We start from the raw sequence: 25,706 nt of genomic DNA, 5'->3' as shown, positions 1-25,706 counted from the left end.
GAAGGACAGGGAAGCCTGGCATGCTGCAGTCCATGGGGTCACCAAGAATCGGACACAACTTAGCGACTGAACAACAACAAATTCACACAATAGAAAACAAAATGGCAAAGAAAATGAACAAATTACAATAATACACTATAGTATGGGAAAATCTCACAAACAAAAGATTTTCACATGCCAGAAGTGTATGTGCCACATAATTCCATGTAAACAAAGTTCAGTAACAAGCAGATAGTATCTGTGGTGTTGAAGTTGGGAAATAGTTATACTTGGGAGTGAAGAGGAATTAGAAGGTGCCGGGGACTCCTGGGGCTGTGGCCCCCTCTGTGTCTTGACCTGGGTCCCCAGGTATCCTCATGCTGTGAAAATTCATCAGGCTGTTATTTATGACTTTGTACTTTTCTGGACATAGACTGTACTTCAGTGACATTTACTTTCACAACAAAGACAATGCCTGCCTTGCTATGTTCAGAGATGATTACATCAAGATAAGAATCATCCTCTGATCTAGGTTCTAATTTAATATTTGGACTTTTCATTATATTAAATACTATTTTCTAGAGCCTATGAAAGAAATGTAAATATGTCATTGTCATTTGATCCTAGAATTACACAAGGATATTTAGTTCTAAAAATAAACCCAACTAGAGTATCTTAAATATACAGAGAGAGAAAAATTAGGGACTGCATAAGATATAAGTCAGGGCTTCCCTGGTGGCTCAGAGGTAAAGAATCCACCTGCAATGCAGGAGATATGGGTTCAATTCCAGGGTTGGAAAGATCCCCTTAAGAAGGAAATGGCAAGCCACTCCAATATTCTTGCCTGGGAAATCCCATGGACAGAGGAGCCTGACAGGCTACAGTCCATGGGGTTGCAAGAGTCAGACATGACTTAGTGACTAAATCACCACCAAAGATGTAAGTAATATATACAATTTACAATCAATACAAGAAATTAAAAAAAAAAAAATCCAAGTACCTTTCCGCTCTTCCTCAGAAATGTCATGGATTTTCCGGTTCACAAACTCGGCGTAGGAAGCAGCATACCACACCTACAAGAGCCAAGCACGTCATCAGGGACAAAGGACATCACAGGATGCACTCCAGAGGCTTCAGTTCCTCCTCCTGCTCACAGAAAACAACCCAGCTTTCCCACAGCAAGCCAACAAACTAACAAAGGAAGCCGCACTGTGTGGCGACCCCGCTGGCACAGACAGTCAGTCAGGAAGTTCACACGGCAAGGCACACACGGTGTGTGGGTCTTTTTTTTCCATGTGCTATACAGTAGGTCCTTGTTGGTTATCCATTTTAGGTGTTTTCTTAATCCTTTTTAAAAAACTGTTTTTGTTATTACAACAACTTCACGAGAGATAACATCAGTCGTCTCTTGATCTAATGAAACAGAGCCTCTTCTGATTTTTTATCTGTTTAAACACAGGTTTCCACACAGCTGCGGTCACAGTGGCTCCACCCTCACACTGCTGGGGTTACCAGAGCCACCCTGCCCTCCTGAGTCTCTGCCCCTATCCCATCCCGGGGAGGTTGCTTCTGCTTCCTGCCTGGCTCACCCTCCCCTCTACAACTCCTAAACAGTGCTGCTTCTGGAAGCTGAGTCCACGTCCAGGGCCTTCTCATTTCTCCCCAAGGTGATCACATCTGTTTGCAGCCAACTCTGTGCTAATGACTCTCAAATTACCACATGCATCCCAGACCCTCCCTCTCCTTCCCTCTATCTACATTCTACCACCTGCCAGATGGAGCCGGCCCAGAACTGGCTTCTAGACACTTCTCTCCTCACCTACCTTTCTCATCTCAACAAACACCCCACCTTCCACCCATTTGCTCAGACTTGAACACTAAAGGTTGTGTGTGTGTGTGTGTGCGCGCGCTCAGTCGTGTCCAGCTCTTTGCCACCCATGGACTGTAGCCCACCATGCTCTGTCCATGGCATTTCCTAGGCAAGAATACTGGAATGGGTTGCCATGTCCTTCTCCAGGTGAGCTTCCCAACCCAGGGATCAAACCCAGGTCTCATGCATTGGCAGGCAGATTCTTTACCACTAAGGCACCAGGGAAGCCCAAAATGAACTGAAGTAACTCCATCTTTAATCAACAGACCTGTCTGTACCCCCAAAATAACTACTTCCTAATTCCTCACCCCCTGGGCCTAATACCTTTATAAAGGCCTTTGGTAGACCCCAAAGTCATACACTTCTTATTCTGCTTTATTTGTGGGATTATTACAAGGGTACAGCAACTTCCCTGGTGTCCAGTGGTTAAGAATCCACCCGCCAAGGCAGCAGACATGGGTTTGACCCCTGGTCTGGGAAGATTTCACATGTCTCAGGGCAACTAGGCCCAAACATCACAACTAACAAAGCCTGTAAACCCTAGAGCCCATGTTCTGCGACTAGAAAAAGCCCTCTCGCAGCAAAGAAGACCCAGTGTAGCCAAATAAATAAATAAAATTTAGAAGTGTATAGTACACAGCAAGTACTCATAAATAGGTAAACTACAAGAAAAGGACCTTTTTTTTAAAGACTACCACTTCGAGGGGAAAGACAAAAAGTGTGAAAAGCATGAAGAAATCACAATTCCCAGCAGAGTGGCCACTGCCCCAGAGCTGTACCTTGAGCTCCTGCTTGGGCTCCACGTTCTTGATTGTTGTATAGTACACGTGGTGGCCATACTGATATGCCACCAGGTTCTGCTCCAGGTGGTTCTGAGCCGGACGTACGAACATCATCCAGTTACAGAGGGTCTCGTCCGACAACTCAAACCAAAGATCTTCATGCAAATCCCTGTCCTTTCTGTCCCCTTTATCGAGAGAAACCTGCAACCAGAGTGAAAGTGAAAAGACACATACACAGAAAACCTCTAACATCATAGGTAGTTGTGTAATAATATGCAAAATACTGTTCTTTAAATTAACCAGATACATTGGTTCTCCCCTTTGTATCTGGAAAGATACTAGAATTGTGTCTTCCCAAATGAAAAAGGGAAAAGACGCTTTCTAACGACCCACTCATAGGATTACCTAGCAAAATCTAAAAGTCAGCACACTGACTGTACAACTTTGGCTGGCATTTCATCATTAACTAACACATCAAAAAATGCTATTGATAAGCCAGAAAGTGCAAGCAAAATACTCTCCGGTTCATTGTAAGTGGCTTCCTTTGGGCTTTCAACTGCATTCATTTATAACGTGGAGCCTGGTGACAGATCATTGTCTCTACAAAGTGATATTCTTTCTTGGACGTCCTGAGCTCTCACCAAGAAAATCTCCCCATGACAGCTGCTGATTTCTCAAAAACACACCCCATTCTCTCCGCCCACTGTTCTTTCCCGGTTCTCCAGAGTGGCTTTCAAAAACCAGACAGCAGAGGCTTTCAATCAAAGGAAAAGCATAGAAAGTGAGGAACAGACATCAGTATACGCATACTTGAACATTCTGTGAACTATTCTTTAGCAGAAGATTCAACAGGATAGACCTGTTTCAAAGAATGAAAAAGAGGTTTTCCTAAAAATATTCTGAGCACTTCACAGATGATATTGGTGTTGTTTAGTCACTAAGTTGTATATGACTCTTTGCCACCCCATGAACTGAAGCCCTCCTCTGTCCATGGGATGTCCTAGGCAAGAACTCTGGAGTGGGTTGTCATTTCCTTCTCCAGGGGATCTGCCCAACCCAGAGGTGGAACCTATGTCTCCTGCATTGGCAGGAGGATTCTTTACCACTGAGCCACCAGGGAAGCCCAACAGATGACACGAGTCAACGTAATTCTCTTTGTATTCCAGTCAAAGTTAATATTCAAAAAAAAAAAAGTTGTCAAGCCTCTATTATAGGCTGAACTGGTTTCCCCCATAATTCATACACTGAAGTCCCAGCCCCTAGTAGCTCAGACTGGGACTGCATTTGGAGGCAAAGCTTTGGAAGAGGTGATGAAGTTATCAGAGCAGGTCCCAGTCTCAACTGACTGGTGTCCTTACAGGACGGGGAGATCAGGACAAAGAGAAGAACCAGCGGCGCTGAGCACATAAGGACCGCCCAGTGCCAAGGCAGCCACCTGCAGGGACCACCCAGCGCCAAGGCAGCCACCTGCAGGGACCACCCAGTGCCAAGGCAGCCACCTGCAGGGACCGCCCAGTGTCAAGGCAGCCACCTGCGAGCCAAGGGCCATGACCTCAGAGGGAGCCAGCCCTGCCTGCACCTTGGCCTTGGACTTCCAGCCTCCTGCAGTGTGACAAAACAAACATACATTGTTTAAGCCCCCTGGTCTGTGGTGTTTGGTCCTAGAAGCCCTCAAAGACTAGTCCAGACCCTGAGAATGACAAGAGCTCAGAATTATTCACATAAGCCTTCAGGGTCTGAGGGCTTCCCCAGTGGCTCAGCGGTAAGACTCTGCTGCCAACTCAGGAGATGCAGGTTTGATTCCTGGGTCGGGAAGATCCCCTGGAGAAGGAAATGGCAACCCACTCCAGTATTCTTGTCTGGGAAACCTCATGGACAGAGGAGCCTGGCAGGCTACAGTCTACAGTGTTGCAAAGAGTCAGACAGGACTAAGAAATTGAGCACTCTGTGGTCTGAAACTGTACCATCCGTGTTATTGGTAAGAGAAAACATCTACATTTAAATCAGTCAAGCATAGAAAGAAAATCACAGTGAACAACTGCTATGAGACTGAATTGAGAGGCTCGGTGGGAAAATGCATGCCCCTTACAAGTCATCAGGACAGGAGGGGACTGGGACAAAGCGTACACTACCTTGAGGTGGATGTAACAGTCCTTCAGCTCCGATTCCCTGACCAGTGGCCCCTCCACGGGGCCAAACTGGGTGCGCTTGGGGATGCGCCTCTTGGAGAACACGCCGCCCAGGAACCTGTCAATGTAGAGCACCAGCGGAAGGCTGGCCCGTGCCCGCGTCAGCACCGGCCGGTTGGGGATCGGGTGCAGGGGGCCGTGCTTCGGGCACACGGAAGAGTGTGCGTTGTTACACTCCTCACACCCTGCACAAGAAAGAAAGCCCCTAGGTGACGGGCTCGGGGGAAAGGGTCCTAACCTGGAGAACCCCCATCTCTGAGTTTTTAAGACCAAATTCAATCAGCTCCTACAACTGCACAACCCATTCCACTGTCATACATGACTCTCCAGAGACTGGGAGAATCCTGGTCTTTTCTTCCAAAATCAGGCAGAATTAGCTTGTGGCCTGACAAAAATAATAAGCAGGCTGTGACTTATTTCTCTACTGGATGTCCATTTGAAGAGTGGCACTAAATTTACAAGTCAACGTGGCTGAGTACAGCAAAAACAAACGCAGCATGGTCAAGCAACTACACTCCAATTTTTAAAAAAGTAAAAAAAAAAAAGTTTATAGATCAAATAAAACATGTCTCATGTCTGGAAAGAGGAAAGAAGTGCTTATTAGTTGCTTAAATGTTGCAAAATCTGATGAAACAAATGAGGTAAATTTTATAGTATGTAAACTATAGGTCAATAAACCTGTTTGGTTTTTTTTTTGAAAACCTGACAATATTGTCAGTTTCCTTAAAGGGAGCTATAGAAACAGTACTGTTGAATTTGAGATTCCCATGCATACTGCGTGAAGATAATGCCGAAATGAATGAATTTAGCATCCCATCCTTCATTCACCCGATGACACAACGAGGCCAGCCCTGATATGTATGTTCAGCTCATTCTGGGAGCGATGGGTTTGCACTAAGTGTCCACATCCACCCACTCTTTCCCAGGGTCCCCCATCTGGAGCTTACAGCCAGGCTGTGATGTGTACAACAGAGGAAAGAGACTGCGTCCCACAGAGAGCAGAGTCCTGACTCAACACATCTAGTCAACCAATCACATCTCACCCAGCTCTGGCTGTGGGGTGGCCTGGCTTAGGAAACAGGTATTTTCAATTTCTACAACTCTCCAATAATGGAGAGCTACCTTGTGTTCATATTTATAGGATTAAAGTGACTTCATGTGTATTTGACTAAGGAGTTGCCCTGAAAACAAGAATTCAAAGCAAAGCAAAACGAGGAAATTCTCTGTTGGGTACGGAGATGAACACAGACCCCAGGCAAACAGCCTCACCATCACCACGCAAAGGATCCCGGGAGAGATACAGTGAGACAACAAAGCTCTGCATGGCCTTGTAACTCGAAAGAGGAGATAAGGACTTTGCCATCTATGTGGAACATTGGTAGGCAGCAGCAGCGGCTTGGTAGAAGGAAGCAGGCCCCTCCAAGCAGGCAGGACAGACGGGCAGTAGTGTCGGCTGACCGTGGGCACCAGCAACCGGACCACCTGCATTTGAATCCTGACTCCTGCAACAACTGAGCAGGACCTCTAGAAAGCTGCCGACTTCACAAGCCCATGGAGAGCATTGCTTGAGTTAGGAAGCTAGTGCAGAGCACTAGTGCCTGGGGTGTAACAGGCGTCTTTTTACAGTAGGCATTTCTTAAGGTTGGTACGAAGAGAGGTGAAGCACCAAATACTTGAAAGAGGGAATGGCCGGATCTGCCAGGACTGGACACCAATCACGGCCTGGCGGCTGGAGCTCTGAGATCAGAGGCTGAGGCTTGGTCCTGACCCAGCCCCGGCCCCTGTGACCCCAGCAGGCTGCCCGGCTTCCTCCGGCAGCTGCTCGTGGGTGCAATCGGAGCTCTAGCAGCAGCCAGCACCTCCCTCCCTGGCTGCCCGAGGATGACAAGAAGGGGCACCTTTGGAGAGGCGAGCAGAGTCTGCACTGGGAGCCCTAGCAGAGGGGCCCACCCTGCGCCCAAGAAGCAGCTCCACTTACACAAGTCGTGCGGGTCGAAGGGCCGAGGGGGGTCAGGTTCCCAGTCGTCCAGGTCAGTGTCCTCACCGTCTTCCTCCTCCTCGTCCTCAGAATCCTCATCCTCGTCCTCGTCCTCCTCCTCCTTGGCCTCCAGTCTGGCCATGGGGTTCTGAAGAGTCGCCAGAGGGTCCGAGCCATCCACACTCTCGATTGAGGGTATCACCTGGTTGTGCACGGGCAGCGAGGCCTGGACAAGGTTTAATCACGACGTCAGCACAGCCCACGTGGGGTCGGAGGGGACCCGGACACACAGAACACGAGGTTTTGGTGGAAGGCACTCCAGTATTCTTGCCTGGGAAACCCCAAGGACAGAGGAGCCAGGGGGTCTACAGTCCATGGGGTCACAGAGAGTCGGACACGACTGAGCGACTAACGCACACGCACATACTCTTCTCACCAGCCCCCTCCGAGGCCATGCAGAAAGGCCTGTCTATGGGCAGTAATGAGGAAGTTGTTTTCATTTTTGCTGTTTCTGTCCCACATCTGGACTCCTTTCATGTCAGCAAGAGTTTCAAACCTCACAAGCCCCCGCCAGAGGGCTGGGGACCCTCATACTGACCCCAGCCTTCAAGTCCCTCTCAGCCTTTCCAAATTTGCTTGAGAGGCCTGCCCTGCCTGCCCAGAGACTTCAAATATGAAAGTAACAAACCTTTCCACGCCCTTCTGGAGCATGCGTGGTGCCAACAGCCGCAACATCTGATCTTGGTTCTGGGTGGGGGCCCTCCTGCCTCTGCAGGTGGCCACACCTTAGTGCAGCTAAAGGCCTGACTGGTTTGCAACCATGTGGCTTTAGAACTTTACACGTGGTGCAAGATGCAGGCGGCAGAATTCAGTGGGTATGGGTGCACTTTCACACACTCCAGAGAGGTCAAGTTTTGTTAAGAAGGAAAGAGATGCCTACTTGGTTCCTCATGCTGAAATATGCTGAAATTTTGCAAATAAGACATGGTTTATGTCACAGATTAGATTAATGCCACTTTACCAAATATGCTGGAAGAAAGTGATGGTGCCTTGAGAGTCCTCACCTGGGGTTACACACCATCCAGGCCCTCTTATGCAAGGGTATTTCTCCTGACCTGTTAGCACCATTAGTCATACTCAAGCTACTTCCCTTGTCTGTATCTTTCCTCCCGTAGAATGCTCGGACTTCCCTTTAGGCAATCTCCTAAGCCCTGTCCTCTTCCGCCTCTCTGGGAACCATCTCTGCTCTCTCTCCTGTACATCTGCAGTCATAGAAGCCCACCTGACAACACCATCCAGCCCACCCAGCAGCCCAAATGGTTCTGAAATAGCTCAGGAATGTTACCGGGGGAGAGCCCCCCAAATTTCCTCTCAAGTTAGACCAAGTAAATCCACCCCTCCAGTAAGTTAGACCACCCCTCCGCCACGTGAAGACAGCTCCTCCGGTAGTTCAAGACCAAAACCCCTAGGTCATGGACTCATTTCTCATGAGACGAACCGTCCAGATCCCTCAGGGTCTTGCTGTGTCCATCAGCCCTCAGTGGGTCCCCACCGGCCTGCACCTGTGCTCACTGGAGACGGCCACTTCCTAGCGCTGCCCCATCAGGACTCTGCAGGTCCCCGAGACCCCTGGGCCTAGCTGTCCCCTCACAGGGTATATGGAACCCCTATCTCCTGCTCAGGACTTAAACAGCAGATTTTTACTTAAATGGCAATTTATCCCTAGGAAATTTCATTGTACCGCCTCTTCCGTTCTTCCAGCCAGGCAAGATCTTTCAGAACCTTGGTTCTCACATCTCACACCTTGGCTACCCCCCTAGCTTGGTCTCCATTGCCCATTTGCGTGCATTTTCACATGAGTCCAGCTTGCTGCTCCAACTGCACCGCAGGGATGGAGACTACAGGTTTTGGAGTCAGACAGATTTGGATTAAACTCCTGGCTCCACTACTCAGCAGGTGAACAAATTTCTCTGAACTTGTGTTTCTTTATCTGTAAAAAGGACATGGTAATACACACCTCATAAGCTGTTGTGAGGATTAAATGGAATGATGTGTGCATGAGGCCAGTAGTAGTGTCCAGCATTTAGTAAGCGTTTACTATTAATAATAATTATTATTACCATAAGTCCTTTAAGGACCGAAGCAACAGCACGTGTTTCCTCTACAGCCCTAACAGGCTGCTGGGCATGCGGCAGGTGGCCAGGGGAGGTCAGGTTGCGGAGAGGTGGTTGGCCCTTTGGAAAGGATGTCAATCCCTCTAGGCATCTAAAGGGACTCTGCCGATCATCACAGAAAAGTACGTTTTCAGTTGTGCATCTACATCTAAGAACTTCTTAAACTCCATGAAGAAACAGTATTGTGGGCGTTTACAGAATCTGACCTGCTCTGGCAATTAAAGGTCACTGCCCAACATGAGAAACCCTCAGGCTGAAGAGGGCAGATAAGATCAGCTGCCTCAAACAGCACCTGCATGTTTGAACTGTGCATTCACTCAGCCCAGGAGCCCAGACTCATTCATGACATTCCACCTGCAGCTCAGGGCCTTGTACAAATGACAGGAGGACACGATTCTGGGACATGCTCCTGCTTCAACTTCAATAGAAACAAGAAAATGCCCATTGCGGTGAGGTCTCAACAAGGAAAAAAGAGCAGGGACTTCTGGCCACGAAACTCCATCTGCCACCCCTCTGGGTCCTCACTTGCTTGGCTCCCGCTTGCTATCTCAGAGCGCGGCTCTGGTATCACCCTTAGCTTTGAGCCACTTAAACTCTATGCCAGCGTTAGGGATGAATGTTATCACACACTGAGCAAACCAAAGCATACATCCACCTCCACTCCTCATAAATTCTTCATCTCTTTGCAGAGCTGACCTGAAAGAATAAAATTGGCAATTGAGAGTTACTCCTGTGAAACTGCGATGTTATTTTTTCCCAACTGATGCTGCTAGAAAGACTGTGGTCAGGCAAGTTACTGCTGGCTTCTTGCCACTGCTGAAAAGCTGACATTAAAACAGACTGACAACCTCCTCATCCCCAGGCTGCAACTCTCCTCAAAGGCTGTGGCAAGGAAAAGGCTGGAAGGCTTCAGCAGTATCTAGAGCAGGGATTCCCAGCCTCCAGGATCTAATAATGCCTGATGATCTGAGGTGGAGCTGATGCAATAATAAGAGAAATAAAGTGCACAGTAAATGGAATGTGCTTGAATCATCCTGAAACCATCCCCCTTCTGGGTCTGTAGAAAAACTGTCTTCTAGGAAACAGGTCCCTGGTGCCAAAAAGGTGGGGGGGGGAGGGGGCCACTGAAAGAGAACTGATACTATACACACAGATGGGACATACACCAGAATCATGAAACTTACTGTTGAAAAGCACGGCTGATCATCACTTTGTAGGTAAGAACTGTGTATATCAGACAGCCTGGACCTTAACACGCAGGAGGCAGGTGTTACAGATTTGTCTAATTAATAATTCAAATTCAGCTGCCATTCACTGAGTGCCATGCATACATTTAAGCTCCTTTGAGGCCAAATCATTTTACCACCAGCTCCTGAGAGGCAGAGATGAAATCCACACTCTGATTTGACCTGGCTTTCCCACTGCCTCACAATGGCCCCTGTGGCGTGGGGTCTGTTTGAGGAGGAGGTAAACAGTACACACACCTCGTGGGCTGAGCAACAAGCTAACACACCTGCTCCTGAGGCAGCAGCCAGGCAGCAGGGCGGGGAGCCGTGGGTGTCAACTCCACTTGGAGGGAAAGAATAGTAACAAAGAATAGTGTACGCCCCTGCATGTTGTCACGCACCGTAAAACGTGGGAGAGGAAAAGGAATTTGTTAAAGTCATGGTATACTTTCTCCTTCCCACTTAGCATCACTCTCAGTAATTATTTCTGAAATGGCATCACGCATTGCAGGACACAATTTATCTGAGAGGGAACTATGAAACGACGCTGGACGGCAGCAAACACAACAGAATGCTCTGGGTTCCTGCTGAGGCCAATTATGAGGGCAGCATATTTTCCTCACAGTGTGTGGGCAGTCACACATGGCCTTGCTCAGAAACAAAGCAGAGATTGTGCTTCTAGGTCTGGGAGTTCCATGCCTTCCTTACGGACGGGGGAATGCATCTATGAACAAGGCTTCACGTGGATGTCACTACCGCTAAAGACAACTAAAAGCAGGAACCTTTTTGGAAAGGATAAAAGAAAAAAAAAAAGGCACTATCATCTATATTAAATCCTCACTCCAACCTTCTATCCAGAATTTATCCAGGTCACAGAACAAACCGATGATCACTGAGGTGTTACAGCCAGAAATAAAAATCGTGCCGGTTGAAAGGAAACTGCAGTAAAGACAGAGGCGAGGCAGGGGTGACAGTGTCTGTAATGCTGGGTTCACAGAGCTGTCTGAGTACAACTTTTCTTTTGTGCAAAACATGAAACAGGCAGGTTGTTTCAGGAGATAGGAGAAGATGAAGGGCCCTTTGAGGTGCAAATGGCAACAAAACCTCTAATTAAAACGATACCTTAAAATTAAAACAACAAAATGCCGCTTTGCTTATCAGATTGGCACAATTTTAAAAGAATGCAAATACCCAGTATGGAAATGGGAGAGCTCATATATTGTTGGTGGGGATGTAAACTTTTTCCATATCAGAGACGCAATTTGAAGATCCTATCAAAACTTTCCCATTTACACTTATAAATTTCAAACATATCTCAAATAGAATAGTGTCATAGATGTTAACCACCAGTCACTCAGCTTCAAAAATTATCAACTTATGGCTCACCTCTCTTCAACTGTTCACCCATCCACCTTCCCCCTCACTGGATTGTTTTGAAGCAAGCTTCAAACACTATTCACTTTCATCTCTAAGTAGTTCAGTAGATAACTCTTTTTTTAAAAAGGACTTTTATATTTTATTATCATACCTAAAAAAAAATCACTCCTTAATATCATCAAATATCCAGTTATTGTTAGGAGTTCCCCCAACTGTTTCACATTCTTTTCTTTTTTACAGTAGGATTGTTCATGTCAGAACCCAAACAAGGTCTGCCTGTTGCACCTGACTGATACATCTCTGAAGTTTCCTTTAATCAGAAAGTTCCTTTGCTCTTTTTCTCTGCAATTTGTCTGCTTCTCACACTGTAGACTGTGCTGACTGCATCCTTGTGGCCTTATAACTTGTTCCGCTTTGTTGACTGTGCCTCCTATTCACTGGCAGTGAAGCCTAGAGATTCGATCAGATTCAGCTTTCATTTGGGGGGAGGAAGAGGAATACCTCCTAAGTGGTAAAACACAAGAGGAGGCACATAAGACCAGGAACCCTATAATGAATGCTCTCTCTTTGTAGTGATGTCAAGTTTTCAGGGGGGTAGGCTGGCCCATTCACTACAAAGTGCCTCCTCAGCTTTTTCCTGATGACAGGAGATGAGAAATGATGATGCTCTAAGCCAATCATCCCTTTTCACTTATTAGCTGGATGCTCCCTTAATGAAATTTCCCTCATCAAGCAAGGATATTCCGGGGGAAAGGCTGGATTTGTGCCCATCACTTACCACTTTTCCCAATAACACTGTGGTCTCCTAGCATCCTCAGAAAGTGACCAAAAGACATACTTTTGTCTTTTCCTATCAGTATGAACTCGTGGGTTTTAAATATACAAAATGTATTTCAATCTATCGGAGATTTTTTTCCTTTTTAATGAGTCAAATTGTATCCCCCATTTTGGACTCTTCAGTTACATCTTGAGTTCTTCTCCCAGGACCCTGAAGAGAAATTTTTATCAATATTTGCTTCTTTTCATTCTGATAAGACAGGATGTTTCAGGTAGATGTTTCAGGCACATCTCCAGCCCCGGAGCTAGAATCTGCCATTTTTTTAAGTAGCCCTGATTCCTCTTTTTGGGAAGTTGTATTTAGAGACCACATAGAATCATTGCTACTGGACTGATGACTATATTCAAAACTTTTCAGTGGACAGAATTAGAAAATCTATTTTCTAAGAGAAAAAAAATCCTGAATTTATACTGATATTCTAATTCAAATTTAGGATTCAAAATTTTTTTTATTCAAACTTTTTATTTAACTTGTGTGATTTTTATATTTGTATCTTTCTTCACTTTCACAAAAATCTTGATTCTTAAATAATTTAAAATGTGAATATCTTCAGTATCTATCATTTCTCTTTGGAGAATTTACTCTAAGGAAATAATCTGATATGACATCTATGACAGCATTCTGCCTACTAGCAAAAAAGGAAGAAAGGAAGGGAGAAAGAAAGAACCTACATATACAAACAATCGACATTTTAGGAATCAGTGAACTAAAATTGACTGGAATGGGTGAATTTAATTCAGAGGACCATTATATGTACTACTGTGGGCAAGAATCCCTTAGCAGAAAAGGAGTAGCTCTCATAAGCAACAAAAGAGTCTAAAATGCAGTACTTGGATGCAATCTCAAAAATGACAGAATGGTCTCTGTTCGTTTCCAAGACAAACCATTCAATATCTCAGTAATCCAAGTCTATGCCCCAACCAGTAATGCTGAAGAAGCTGATGTTGAACCGTTCTATGATAATGTACAAGACCTTCTAGAACTAACACCCAAAAAAGATGTTCTTTTCACCTTGCATTCCACAGGGGACTGGAATGCAAAAGTAGGAAGTCGAGAGATAACTGGAGTAACAGGCAGGTTTGGCTTTGGAGTACAGAATGAAGCAGGGCAAAGGCTAATAGAGTTTTCCAGGAGAATACACTGGTCACAAAAAACACCCTCTTCCAAAAACACAAGAGAAGACTACACATGGACCTCACCAGATGGTCAATACCGAAATCAGACTGATTATAGTCTTTGCAGCCGAAGATGCAGAAGCTCTATAGTCAGCAAAAACAAGACCAGGAACTGACTGTGGCTCAGATTTGCAATAACTCCTTATTGCAAAATACAGACTTAAATCGAAGAAAGTAGGGAAAACCACTAGACCATTCAGGTATGATCTAAATCAAATCCCTTACGATTATACAGTGGAAGTGACAAATAGATTCACGGGATTAGATCTGATAGACAGAGTGCCTGAAGAACTATAGATGGACATTCGTGACATTATACAAGAGGCAGTGATCAAGACCATCCCCAAGAAAAAGAAATGCAAAAAGGCAAAATGGTTGTCTGAAGAGGCCTTACAAATAGCTGTGAAAAGAAGAGAAGCTAAAGGCAAAGAAGAAAAGGAAAGATATACCCAGTTGAATGCAGAGTTCCAAAGAATAGCAAGGAGAGAGAAGAAAGCCTCCCTCAATGATCAGTGCAAAGAAATAGAGGAAAACAATAGAATGGGAAAGACTAGAGATCTCTTCAAGAAAATTAAAGATTCCAAGGGAACATTTCATGCAAAGAAGGGCACAATAAAAGACAGAAACGGTATGGACGCAACAGAAGCGGAAAATATTAAGCAGAGGTGGCAAGAATACACAGAAGAAATATACAAAAAAGATCTTCATGATCCAGATAACCATGATGCCGTGATCACTCACCTAGAGCCAGATATCCTGGAATGCGAAGTCACGTAGGCCTTAAGAAGCATCACTATGAACAAAGTTAGTGGAGATGATGGAATTACATTTGAGTGCTTTCAAATCCTAAAAGATGATGCTATGAAAGTGCTACACTCAATATGCCAGCAAATTTGGAAAATTCAGCAGTGGCCACAGGAATGGACAAGGTCAGTTTTCATTCCAATCCCAAAGAAGGGCAATGCCAAAGAATGTTCAAACTACCACACAATTGCACTCATCTCACACGCTAGTAAATGGTCAAAATTCTCCATGCCAGGCTTCAACAGTACATGAAATGTGAACTTCCAGATGTTACAGCTGAGTTTAGAAGAGGCAGAGGAACCACAGATTCAATTGCCAACACTCGTTAGATCACAGAAAAAAATAAGAGTTCCAGAAAAACATCTACTTCTGCTTTACTAATTATGCCAAAGTCTTTGACTGTGTAGATCACAATAAACTAGGAAATTCTTCAAGAGATGGGAATATCAGACCACCTGACATGCCTCCTGAGAAATCTGTATGCAGGTCAAGAAGCAAAAGTTAGAACTGGACATGGAACAACAAACTGGCTCCAAATTTGGAAAGGAGTATGTCAAGGCTGTATACTGTCACTCTGCTTTTTAACTTATGTGCAGAGTACATCATGTGAAATGCCGGGCTGGATGAAGCACAAGCTGGAATCAAGATTGTCGGGAGAAATATCAATAACCTCAGATATGCAGATGCCACCACCCTTATGGCAGAAACTGAAGAGAAACTAAAGAGCCTCTTGATGAAGGTGAAAGAGGCGAGTGAAAAAGCTGGTTTAAAACTCAACATTCAAAAAACGAACATCATGGCATCTGGTCCCATCACTTCATGGCAAATAGATGGGGAAACAATGGAAATAGTGACAGACTTTATTTTCTTGGGCTCCAAAATCACTGCAGATGGTAACTGCAGCCATGAAATTAAAAGATGCTTGTTCCTTGGAAGAAAAGCTATGACCAACCTAGACAGCACATTAAAAAGCAGAGACATTACTTTGTCGACAAAGGTCCATCTAGCCAAAGCTACGGCTTTTCCAGTAGTCATGTATGGATGTGAGAGTTGGACTGTAAAGAAAGCTGAGCACCTAAGAATTGATGCTTTTAAACTGCAGTCTTGGAGAAGACTCTTGAGAGTCCCTTGGACTGCAAGGAGATCAAATCAGTCAATCCTAAAGGAAATCAGTTCTGAATGTGCACTGGAAGGACTGATGCTGAAGCTGAAACTCCAATACTTTGGCTACCTGATGCAAAGAACTGACTCATTGGAAAATACTCGGATGCTGGAAAATATTGAAGGAAGGAGGAGAAGGGGATGACAGAGGATGAGATGGTTGGATGGCATCACCAACTCAATGGACATGAGCTTGAGCAAGCTCCGGGAGTTGGTGAAGGCCAGAGAAGCCTGGCGTGCTGCAGTCCATAGGGTCACCAAGAGAAAGACACAATTGAGTGATTAAACTAATACAAACAATAGTTGAAGAATATGAATGATAGTAAGTCCCCATAATAGAACACTGTAGCGCCAACAAAAATGATGATACAGCTTTTCAGGATGTTATTAAAAGAAAAAAATATCATCAAGTTGAAAGCTACTTTAAAAGGAAAAAAAATCAAATAAAGTAGTTAAAAATACAATGAACTAGTGAATAAAAACATAAAACCCCAAACAAAACATCAGCAAACCAAATCCAGACATACAAGAAAAGGAGTTTATAACAGAATGAAAGGCTGGCTTAACTTTCGGTGGTGGTTTAGTCGCTAAGTTGTGTCTGAGTCTTGAGACCCCAGTGGACTGTAGCCAGCCAGGCTTCTCTATCCATGGAATTCTCCAGGCAAGAATACTGGAGTGGGTTGCCATTTCCTTCTCCAGGGAATCTTTCTTACCCAGGGATCAAACTGAGGTCTCCTACACTGCAGGCAGATACTTAGGTGGATTATTTACTGACTGATCCACTAGGCAAGTCTGTGACTTAACTTTTAAATATCAATTAAGATAATTTACCCTATTAACAATGAAGAGAAAAATCTCAACAGATTAAAAAAAAAAGCATTTGGTAAAAATCAACATCCATAAAAAAAAAATCAACATCCATGAATAACAATCAACATCAATCAATAATAAACATTCATTAAAAACCATAAAGGAAGCTTTCTTCATTGATGTGTTCTTTTCATAAAAATCCTGCCTGCACGGGACGACTTCCCTGGTGGTCCAGCAGTTAAGACCCCATGCTTCCACTGAAGGGGGTGAGGGTTCAATCCCTGGTTGGAGAACTAAGATCCCATGTGCCATGTGGTATAGCCGAAGGAAAAAAAAAATCCCTGCACTGAACTTCATTCTTCATAGTGAAGTAGTGAAAGTTTTCCCTCTGCAATCAGGAAGGGAAACGAGTAACCGCCGCATCTACCAGCACCAACTCCATTCACTAATGGATTGGGGATCCTAGCCAGCAGAGCAAAGGGGAACAAAAGAAGAAATAAAACTGAAAGACGTAAATGAGCAAACATGGCAAAATAGAAACAGTTACAGACAGAGAACAAACAGATGGTTACTAGAGTAGCAGAGGGTGGGGGATGGAAAGAAATAGGTGTGGCAAATTAAGAGGTACAGGCTCCTAGCTGCAAAATAAATGAGTCATGGGTATGAAACATGCAGTGTGGGGAATACAGTCAGTACACAGTATCTTTGTATGGTGACATGTCATAACTAGACATCATGGAATATGTGAAATGTATAGAAAAAAAAAATCACTATGTTGTGTAACAGGAACTAACCCAGTGTTGTAAGTCAATTATACTTCAAAAACAAACAAACTAAACACAGCGCTGCTATATGACCCAGCAATCCCAGCCCTGGGCATATACTGTGAGAAAACCACAACTCAAAAAGACATATATATTTTTTTATTACAGGACTATTTACGATAGCCAGGACATGGAAGCAACCTAGACATCCAACGACAGATGAATGGGTAAAGCAGCTGTGGTACGTGTATACAATGGAATATTACTCAACCATAAAAAGGAATGAGACTGAATCGGCTGTAGTGATGTGGATGAAGCTAGAGCCTCCCTACAGAGTGAAGAAAGTCAGAAACAGAAAAACAGATACCATATATTAACACATATATGTGGAATCTAGAAAAGTGCTACTGATGAGCCTATCTGCAGGGCAGGAATAGAGATGCAGATGTAGAGAATGGACCTGTGGACACAGCGGGTGAGGAGACGGGGGAAGAATTGAGAGAGCAGCACTGACATACACATATCGCCGTGTGTGAACCAGACAGTAGTGGGAACCCTCTCTAGAGCACAGACAGCTCAGCGTGGAGCTCCGTGATGACCTACGGAGGTGGGAGCGGAGGATGGAGGGAGGCTCAAGAGGAAAGGGATATATTTATACACAGAGCTGATTCATGTTGTTGTATAGCAGAAACTAATATAACTTTGTCAAGCAATTATATTCTAATTTAAGAAATAAAAAAAATAGACTCATAGAAAAATAGATCATACTTGTGGTTACCAGAGGTGGGGGCGGGGAGAGGGGATGGATGAAGGTGGTCAAAACATACAAACTTCCACTTACAAAACAAGTCCTAGGAGTGTGATGAATAGTATGATAAATAAAATTAACACTGCTGTGTTATACACAAAAGCTGTTAAGAGAATAAATCCTAAGAGTTCTCATCACCAAAAAAAGTTTTTTTTTCTATTTTTTTAATTTTGGAGATGATGGATGTTCACTAAACTTACTGTGGCAATCATTTCATGATGCATGTAAATCAAATCATTATGCTGTACACCTCTAACTTATAATACAGTGCTGTATGTTAATTATATCTCAATAAAACCAAAGGAAAAAAGGTATAAAGACTGCAAAGAAGTAAAAATGTCAGTATTCATAGACAACATAATTACTTACCAAGAAAATCGAACTATAACTTATAAAATGAAAATTTTAAAACTTATACCATAATTCACAATACCATCAAAAGACACCAAATATCTAACAGTAAGTCTATTGAAAGACCTCTGCCCATAAGAAAATTTTTGAACTTTCATTCAAAGCTCAGGGATACTGCTATATATAAAATAGACAGCCAAAAAGGACCTACTGTGTAGCACAGGGACCTATATTCAATAGCTTATAATAAGAGATAATGGAAGAGAATGTAAAAAAAAAAAGAATACACATATGTATACACGTATGTGCAACTGAATCTGTGCTATACACCTGACACACAATACTGTCAATCAACTATATTTCTATAAAAATGCTAAAAATAAATAGATAAATAAAACTCAGGGATAGAACATGTTCACAGATTAGAAGACTTAATATTATATAAGATGTCAATTTTTCACAAACTGACCTATAGGTACAATGAAATGCCAGTAAGTTTCCCACAGGACTTTGGTGGAAACTTCCAGGCTGATTCTACAATGTGTATGGAAAAGCAAGTGAAAGTTGTGAAAGTGAAAGTCGCTCAGTCGTGTCCAACTCTTTGCGACCCCATGGACTATACAGTTCATGGAATTCTCCAGGTCAGAATACAGGAGCGGGTAGCCTTTCCCTTCTCCAGAGCATCTTCCCAACCCAGGGATCAATCCCAGTCCTCCCGCATTGTGGGCAGATTCTTTACCAGCTGAGCCATCAGGGAAGCATGAAAAGCAAAGGGACAAGAAACTCTTTTTTTTTTTTTTTGACAAGAAACTCTTGAAGAACTTAGTAGAACTTGTCACACTCCTGGATAAATTGTGGCACCTTCATAAAACTGAACATGATACAGCTATAAAAACAGAAGGAGAAATAACCACAGCCACACCAAACAACATGAACTCATGACTCTCCCAAGCACGATGTTAAACAAGAGAACAAAACAGAAAGGAAACCAGACTAAGGTATTCCACTTATATAAAGTTCAAAACCATGGAAAACCAATCTAAGGTGTGTGACCTTTGAGGAGAAGGGAAGGAGCAGTGATTAGCAGGAAGCATAAGGATGGCTTTTAGGAGATGAGTTTTGTGTGTGTGTGTGTGTGTATCCGACTCTTTTCGACCCCATAGACTATAGCCCACCAGGCTCCTCTGTCCACAGAATTTTCCAGGCAAGAATACTGGAGTGAGTTGCCACTTCCTACTCCAGGAGATCTTCCAGACCCAGGTATTGAACCTTCATTTCTCACGTCTCCTGCATTGGCAGGCAGGTTCTTTACCCCTGAGCCACCTAGGAAGCCTGTAGGAGATGGCAATGTTCTGTTATTTAATCTGGGTGTTGGTTACTTCATATCATTGCTTGCATTATTGCTTATAATTTTTTGCACTTTTCTATGCATATGTTATAATTTAATCAGAAAGCTTAAAAAACACGGTAAGGAAATATGAGGGACACAAAAGAAATTACACAAATAAAATGGAAAAGAATAGATATAAAAATGATCAGAGAAAATGTTAGGTACAGAAAATAAAACCAATATACTCACACTGATATTCCTGGGAAGATGAACACATCAAATGAAACTAAAAAGATCTTCAAAAATCTAATAGATGAAAATGTTCCCAAAATAGAGTCTTAACCTATACATCAAAAGGACACACCCTGTCCTAGGGAATTCTGATTCATGTGCTGGTGAAGTCACTAGACTTCAAAGAAAAACTTCAAGGATAAAGAAAGACTCAAACAGGCATTAAGATAGAGAAGGAATGAGGAAAATAATCAAAATTAGACTCAAGATTTCTACAAAAGTAAATGCCAGGAGATAACAGAGCAGGATTCTAAATAGCTATGGTTACTTAATAGAACAAAAATGTATTAGTTATAATAATAACACAACTAATCCCAAACAGTGGGGGAGGGAAGCGGGGGAGGGGTCAGTGTGCAGAGTCAGGTCATCACAGCAGGAGGTGAAGACTAAGGGGACCAGAGCTCAAGGCAGGTTAGGAAAACATGAGTACATTAAGTTTAAAGTATTTAGATTGATAATAGCATTTAGGGCACAATTTCCCTCTATCTGTTTATCTTTGTTTTATGTCTGAAAGAAGTCTAGAATAATAGTTACCAACTGTAAGTTAATGAAGATGTTTCTGGGCAGAATTTGTTTGGGTTTTTACATACTTTCTTTTTTGCATTGCTTCAACTTTTTTATGAAAAAAAAAATCATTACTCTAAAAATGAGTAAATGAATTAATCATCTAGAAATACCAAGGCATTTCATTTTGCTTTCTTCATGTTCAGATGTAAAAATGAATTAAATCTAGCCATTGCTTGTTTGGTAGAATCAATAAATATTCAGAGAAATGGACATGATTTGTCTTTATCAAGAATAAACTTAATTAGTACAAAATTCTAAAATAAAATTTAGAATTGCTACACAATATTTGTGTCTCCCCTTATACGTATGTCCAAATCTAATCCCCAATGTGACGAAGTTAGGAGGTGGGGTCTCTGAAAGGTGATTAGGTCATGAGGGTGGAGCCCCTATGAATGGGATGAGTGCCCTTCTACAAGACCCCAGAGGGCAGCCTCGCCCTGTCTGCCATGGAGGACACAGCGAGAAGTCAGCCATCTGTGAATAAGCAGAGGGTTCTCACTAGACAACAAATCTATTGGCACCTTGGTCTTGGACCTCACAAACTCCAGAACTGTGAGAAATAAATTTCTGTTGTTTATAACCCACCCAGTATATGGTAGGAGCTTCCCAGGTAGCTCAGCAGTAAAGAATCTGCCTGCCAATGCAAGAGACAGAGGAGATCCCTGAAGGAAATGGCAACTCACTCCAGTATTCTTGACTGGGAAATCCTATGGACAGACGAACCTGATGGGCCACAGTTCACGGGATTGAAAAGAGTTGGACATGACTGAGCAGCTGAGCAAAGGCACACATGCTATGTATGATGTGTTGTTACAGCAGCCCCAATGGACTAAGACAAACTCTCATTCAAGTCGACAGACCTCACAAAACTGTAGGTCACTAGCAATCAGGAGAAGGCAATGGCAACCCACTCCAGTGTTCTTGCCTGGAGAATCCCATGGACAGGGGAGCCTGGTGGGCTGCCATCTCTGGGGTCGCACAGAGTCGGACATGACTGAAGCGACTTAGCAGCAGCAGCAGCAGCAATCAGGAATAAATTCAACCATAAGTGATATGACAAAGACCCCTAATTTTCTCTAGATTCCATAAATAATATCAACACAACTACTGTTCACTTTTCAAATTTTAAAATCTAATTATCCAAGAACTTCCCTGGCAGTCCAGTGACTGAAACTCAACTTCTACTGCAGGTGGCACGGGTTCAATCCCTCATAGAAGAACTAAGATTTCACACGCTGCATAGCATACTCAAAAATAAAACAGGATAACAACGTCCCATCGATTTAAAAACATAATAATAAAATAAAATGGAAGTATACAAATCACCTGCTAAGAAATCTGAAAAGCAAAAAGTGCCTACTGATGAGTAAGCTTACTTAGTAATCACTCATGACACTCAGTGGTACAGCTGAATAACAGTCATACTAGCCATCATGAAAATAAAACTATTTGGAGTCACATTCTTCTTAGGGTAGGGCTGACAATTATCTAGCTTTTGCACCTTCTTTATCACCTTGACAACCAGAAGAAAAATAAGGAAGAAGTCCCTCAAAATCAAATAGGATATATTAGAAATAGAGGTAAAAGAAACTAAATGTTTTAAAAGAAAACCAAGAAGAATCTCAATTCTCAGATACTAGAAGGAAGAAAGTTGCCACTAAGGGTATAGGCAATTTAAGCAGGAATTTTACCCCAAGGTTTTAAAACAGATTATCATACTAAGTCAGAGAAAGACAAATATCATATGATATCACTTATATGTGGAATCTAAAATGTGATACAGATGAATTTATTTACAAAAGAGAAACAGACTCACAGACTTAGAAAACAGACTTGTAGTTACCAAAGGGAAAAGAGGGGTAGGTATAAATAAAAAATGGACAGACAGCAAGGTCCTACTATATAGCACACGGAACTATATTCAGAATCCTGTAATAAACCATAAAGAAAAGAACATTAAAAAAGAATATATATATAAATATAGATATAACTGAATCACTTTGCTATATACCTTAAACTAACACAATATTACAAATCAACTATAATTCAATAATCAAAAAAAAAAGAACAAGTACTAAAATGTTTCCAAATTTTCGCAGACACTTTTGAAATTCAGGATTATTCTTTGGAACTTGAACCAATACCCAGTTAATATCCTTATTTTAATTTAATGCTTAAATTTCCCTGACAAATCATTTTTGTATTACCAAAGTATTTCAATACATACTGGTTGGAGTGTGTTAGTGTTGCGTTCTGCTTTGTCTTCATTAACAGACATCGAGAATATTCTAAACACATGAGACACAGACATTCAGAGAATGTGCAGTGCAGAGGGTTGAGGGCATTCCAGGAAAGGGTAACCTCATAATATTATCCACAAACAACAAGAAGGCAAAAAAGCGACTCATTACCTGCTGAGCTGCAGCATCCTGCTGGACATAAGCTACTTGGCCTGGGTCTGTAAACAGCGTCTAAACAAACAACAACAACAATAATGACTTATCAATAGATCTTTAGACAGCTTGTCTATGCAAGAAAAATTATCCTACTACTAAGCACCAATTCCTGAGAGAGTTAACTCTCAAATAGCTAGTAATAATCTTTCATTAATAAAGAAGATAAAGACAGTAATTCTATATTTTGCCAAAGCCTTTCATTCATATGTCCTCAAAGAGATTGTAAAAGCTAACTCTCTCCATTGGCTAACACACTGCACACTTTGTGATTTTACTCTAAAGCAAAGCCTCTCCTGAGATTGAATGTCACAGTTAATTAAAAAGGCATTCCATGAACAAGGGGGCATGCATTCTCACGTAACACTCTGTCACAGGGGTAGACTTGCAATTAAATGAAAATGGTTGGAGATACACCGACAAATAGAAGAATACTGTATACCCAAGGATTACAACTCTTTCCAATATAAATGCACACTCAGCAGATGTAGAAAATAAATAAATAAACTGCATTTAATGTTCCATAGACTTTTTTTTGAATAAAGCCAGTAAGATGATAATTTTCAAAGTTCTCATTATAAACATTAATTGGCTGATGGTCATGATAACTAAAGAAGGAAAACCTTCAAAATTATTTTAGTTGGGACACCACAAGAAATCTCCAATCCAAAAACGTATTCCTTCCTCTAAAACTTTTAAATGACTCTAATTTGCCTAAGGCTTTAGCAAATTTACGGTCATAGGAACCACGGTTAAGTGCTGATTCCAAAGAACTGTAAAAGAGAATTTCAGCAAGCTTCAGATTTCTTACATTTGACGTTTAAAAACTATCATAACTCAGACATTTCGTAACATAGTAATGATCTAAAAGTTGGGCACAGGACATTCTTTACATAATCTACCTGTTCTTATTTCAGTATAGCTGAGGGCCTAAAACTGAGAAGGGCTATTCCATAAGTAACTATCAGGCAATTTCACCTTTAAATAGATTTGAAAATTTATTAGGTGGGTCTCATTTCTTCTTGGGAGTGCTTTGAGTCTCTTGGTCAAATATTGCATGAGGGCAAATTTTTATTACCAGGATCCCGCTACAAAAACTATGGAACTGGGGACTTCCCTGGAGGGTCAATGGTTAAGACTTCACCATCCAATGCAGGGATGTAGGTTCAACCCTGATGGGAGAGCTAAGATCCCACATGCCTCTCAGCCAAAAAACCAAAAGCATAAAAACAGAAGCAACATTGTAACAAATTCAATGAAGACTTTTAAAATGGCCCACGTCAAAAAAAAATTTTTAAACAAAAAACAATGGAACCGATTTCTAATCTATTTAAAAGTGCTATGTACATTATAAAGTGCTCAAGATACAAAGCAACATTTATATATTGGGGGATATTCCTGTTATGCATTTGGAAACCAACACTCAGAGTCACTAGCCAAAAAAATGAGAAGCAGTTATAATTGTACAGCTTTTACCCTCACTTCTATACAGTCCTAAAAATCAATAAGTTATTAGTAAATAGCAGTTAACAAGCTAGTAGGATCTCTCACTTACACGTTTAACTGCAATAATGTGCATGTTCCCACTGAGATTCATCTTGATTAAGTTACACAAAAAATAAATGCCATGTTTGGCCTGGTTCTTGATACTTAGGAAAAGTAACAGGCTGACAATCTTGTTTATAACAATAATCAATCAATATCAACAGTCAGTGGGGAAAATACCTCATTCCAGGTTAGTGCTCTAACTCCTTACATTTAATTTAAATAAATAAACCACATCTTCCTCTGCCAAGATGGTTATAAGCTCCTTGAGAGCACACATGTCATCTGCATATTTTCTGCATCACCTACCAGCAGCACAGTCACTGGCAGAGCGTAAACCTAAGGGATGAATTAACAGATTAACAAATGAGCCATCAACCACGGTCCCAACGTGCCTGCGCAGCTTCCACGGGATGGATGTAGACCAGTGTGTGCTGAGGACCATCCACGGAGGCGTAGGAGGCACCATCTGCCGTGTACACCACCTGCTGCGGCGGACGGACCTGGTCATCGGTGTAGACGATCTGGGCCACAGTTCCAGCGTCTGGAACAAAATGCACCTGGGGCAAAAAAAACAGCAAGTACGAAGCGATCACCCTTGTGGAACCCACGCTGTAGCGCAAAGACGGGGAACTGACCAAGAATACCACACACTTGCATTTCTAAAAGATCCCCATGAAAGGAGAACGTGGTGAATGAATGGGTCTTCATCTGTGCTGAGTTAGTGACTTGGCAGAGGGATCCAAGGACCTTCTCACTGATTTTTACTTAATACTAGGCAACCAATTTAAACACCCCTTTGCCTCAAATATCAACCGCAGGTCTCTCTTTTGGGGCATGCTGAGAAGAAATGTGACAGAAGATTCCTGATGGACAACACTACCAAACTATAAAACACAGATTATTCTATAATGTGGAAAAATATGTCAAGACCCAAAAGTCAGTTGCTTTCAACACATCATAAAAATTCTACTTTCTAATGAAGAGTACCTTTTGGCAAACACATTAAAACAAGGTCACTTGCTTTCATACAAATTCTTTTGTCCTCCATGGCTGTCCTGTAGGCAAGGGGTGAATGTCTGCTGACTTGGTGAATGTAACAGAACTTTTCTTTGCCAAGTAGATAAGGACACAAAAAATTCTGTGAATGTACTTTTCAGGGGTTTTGGATAACTATTTCAGTTGTCACCAGGGGAAATAATTTTCTGTCTATGAAGAATGAAAGCAGAAACTG

At 42.5% G+C, this 25,706-nt stretch overlaps 1 protein-coding gene across 2 annotated transcripts in view; it reads right to left on the bottom strand.

Annotated features, from left to right (window-relative positions):
- The window catches only part of PRDM10 (PR/SET domain 10), a 92,344-nt gene that overhangs the window by 33,772 nt on the left and 32,866 nt on the right, over window positions 1-25,706 (bottom strand). For both annotated transcript variants that reach the window (XR_006335004.1, XM_043873091.1), the window contains exons 3-8: window positions 24,868-25,032; window positions 22,886-22,945; window positions 6,799-7,024; window positions 4,764-5,005; window positions 2,629-2,832; window positions 980-1,052 (exon numbers count right to left, since the gene is read on the bottom strand). Coding sequence is in view for 1 of the 2 variants with exons in the window: in XM_043873091.1 (XP_043729026.1) it covers window positions 980-1,052; window positions 2,629-2,832; window positions 4,764-5,005; window positions 6,799-7,024; window positions 22,886-22,945; window positions 24,868-25,032 (970 nt within the window). In the remaining variant the exon portion in view is untranslated. The remainder of the gene's footprint in view (window positions 1-979; window positions 1,053-2,628; window positions 2,833-4,763; window positions 5,006-6,798; window positions 7,025-22,885; window positions 22,946-24,867; window positions 25,033-25,706) is intronic.

The sequence above is a fragment of the Cervus elaphus genome, chromosome 2 (assembly GCF_910594005.1).
Source record: "Cervus elaphus chromosome 2, mCerEla1.1, whole genome shotgun sequence".
Lineage (NCBI taxonomy): Eukaryota > Metazoa > Chordata > Mammalia > Artiodactyla > Cervidae > Cervus > Cervus elaphus.
Note: the sequence above shows the minus strand (reverse complement) of the source record. Positions and strands in the feature narration are given on the sequence as shown.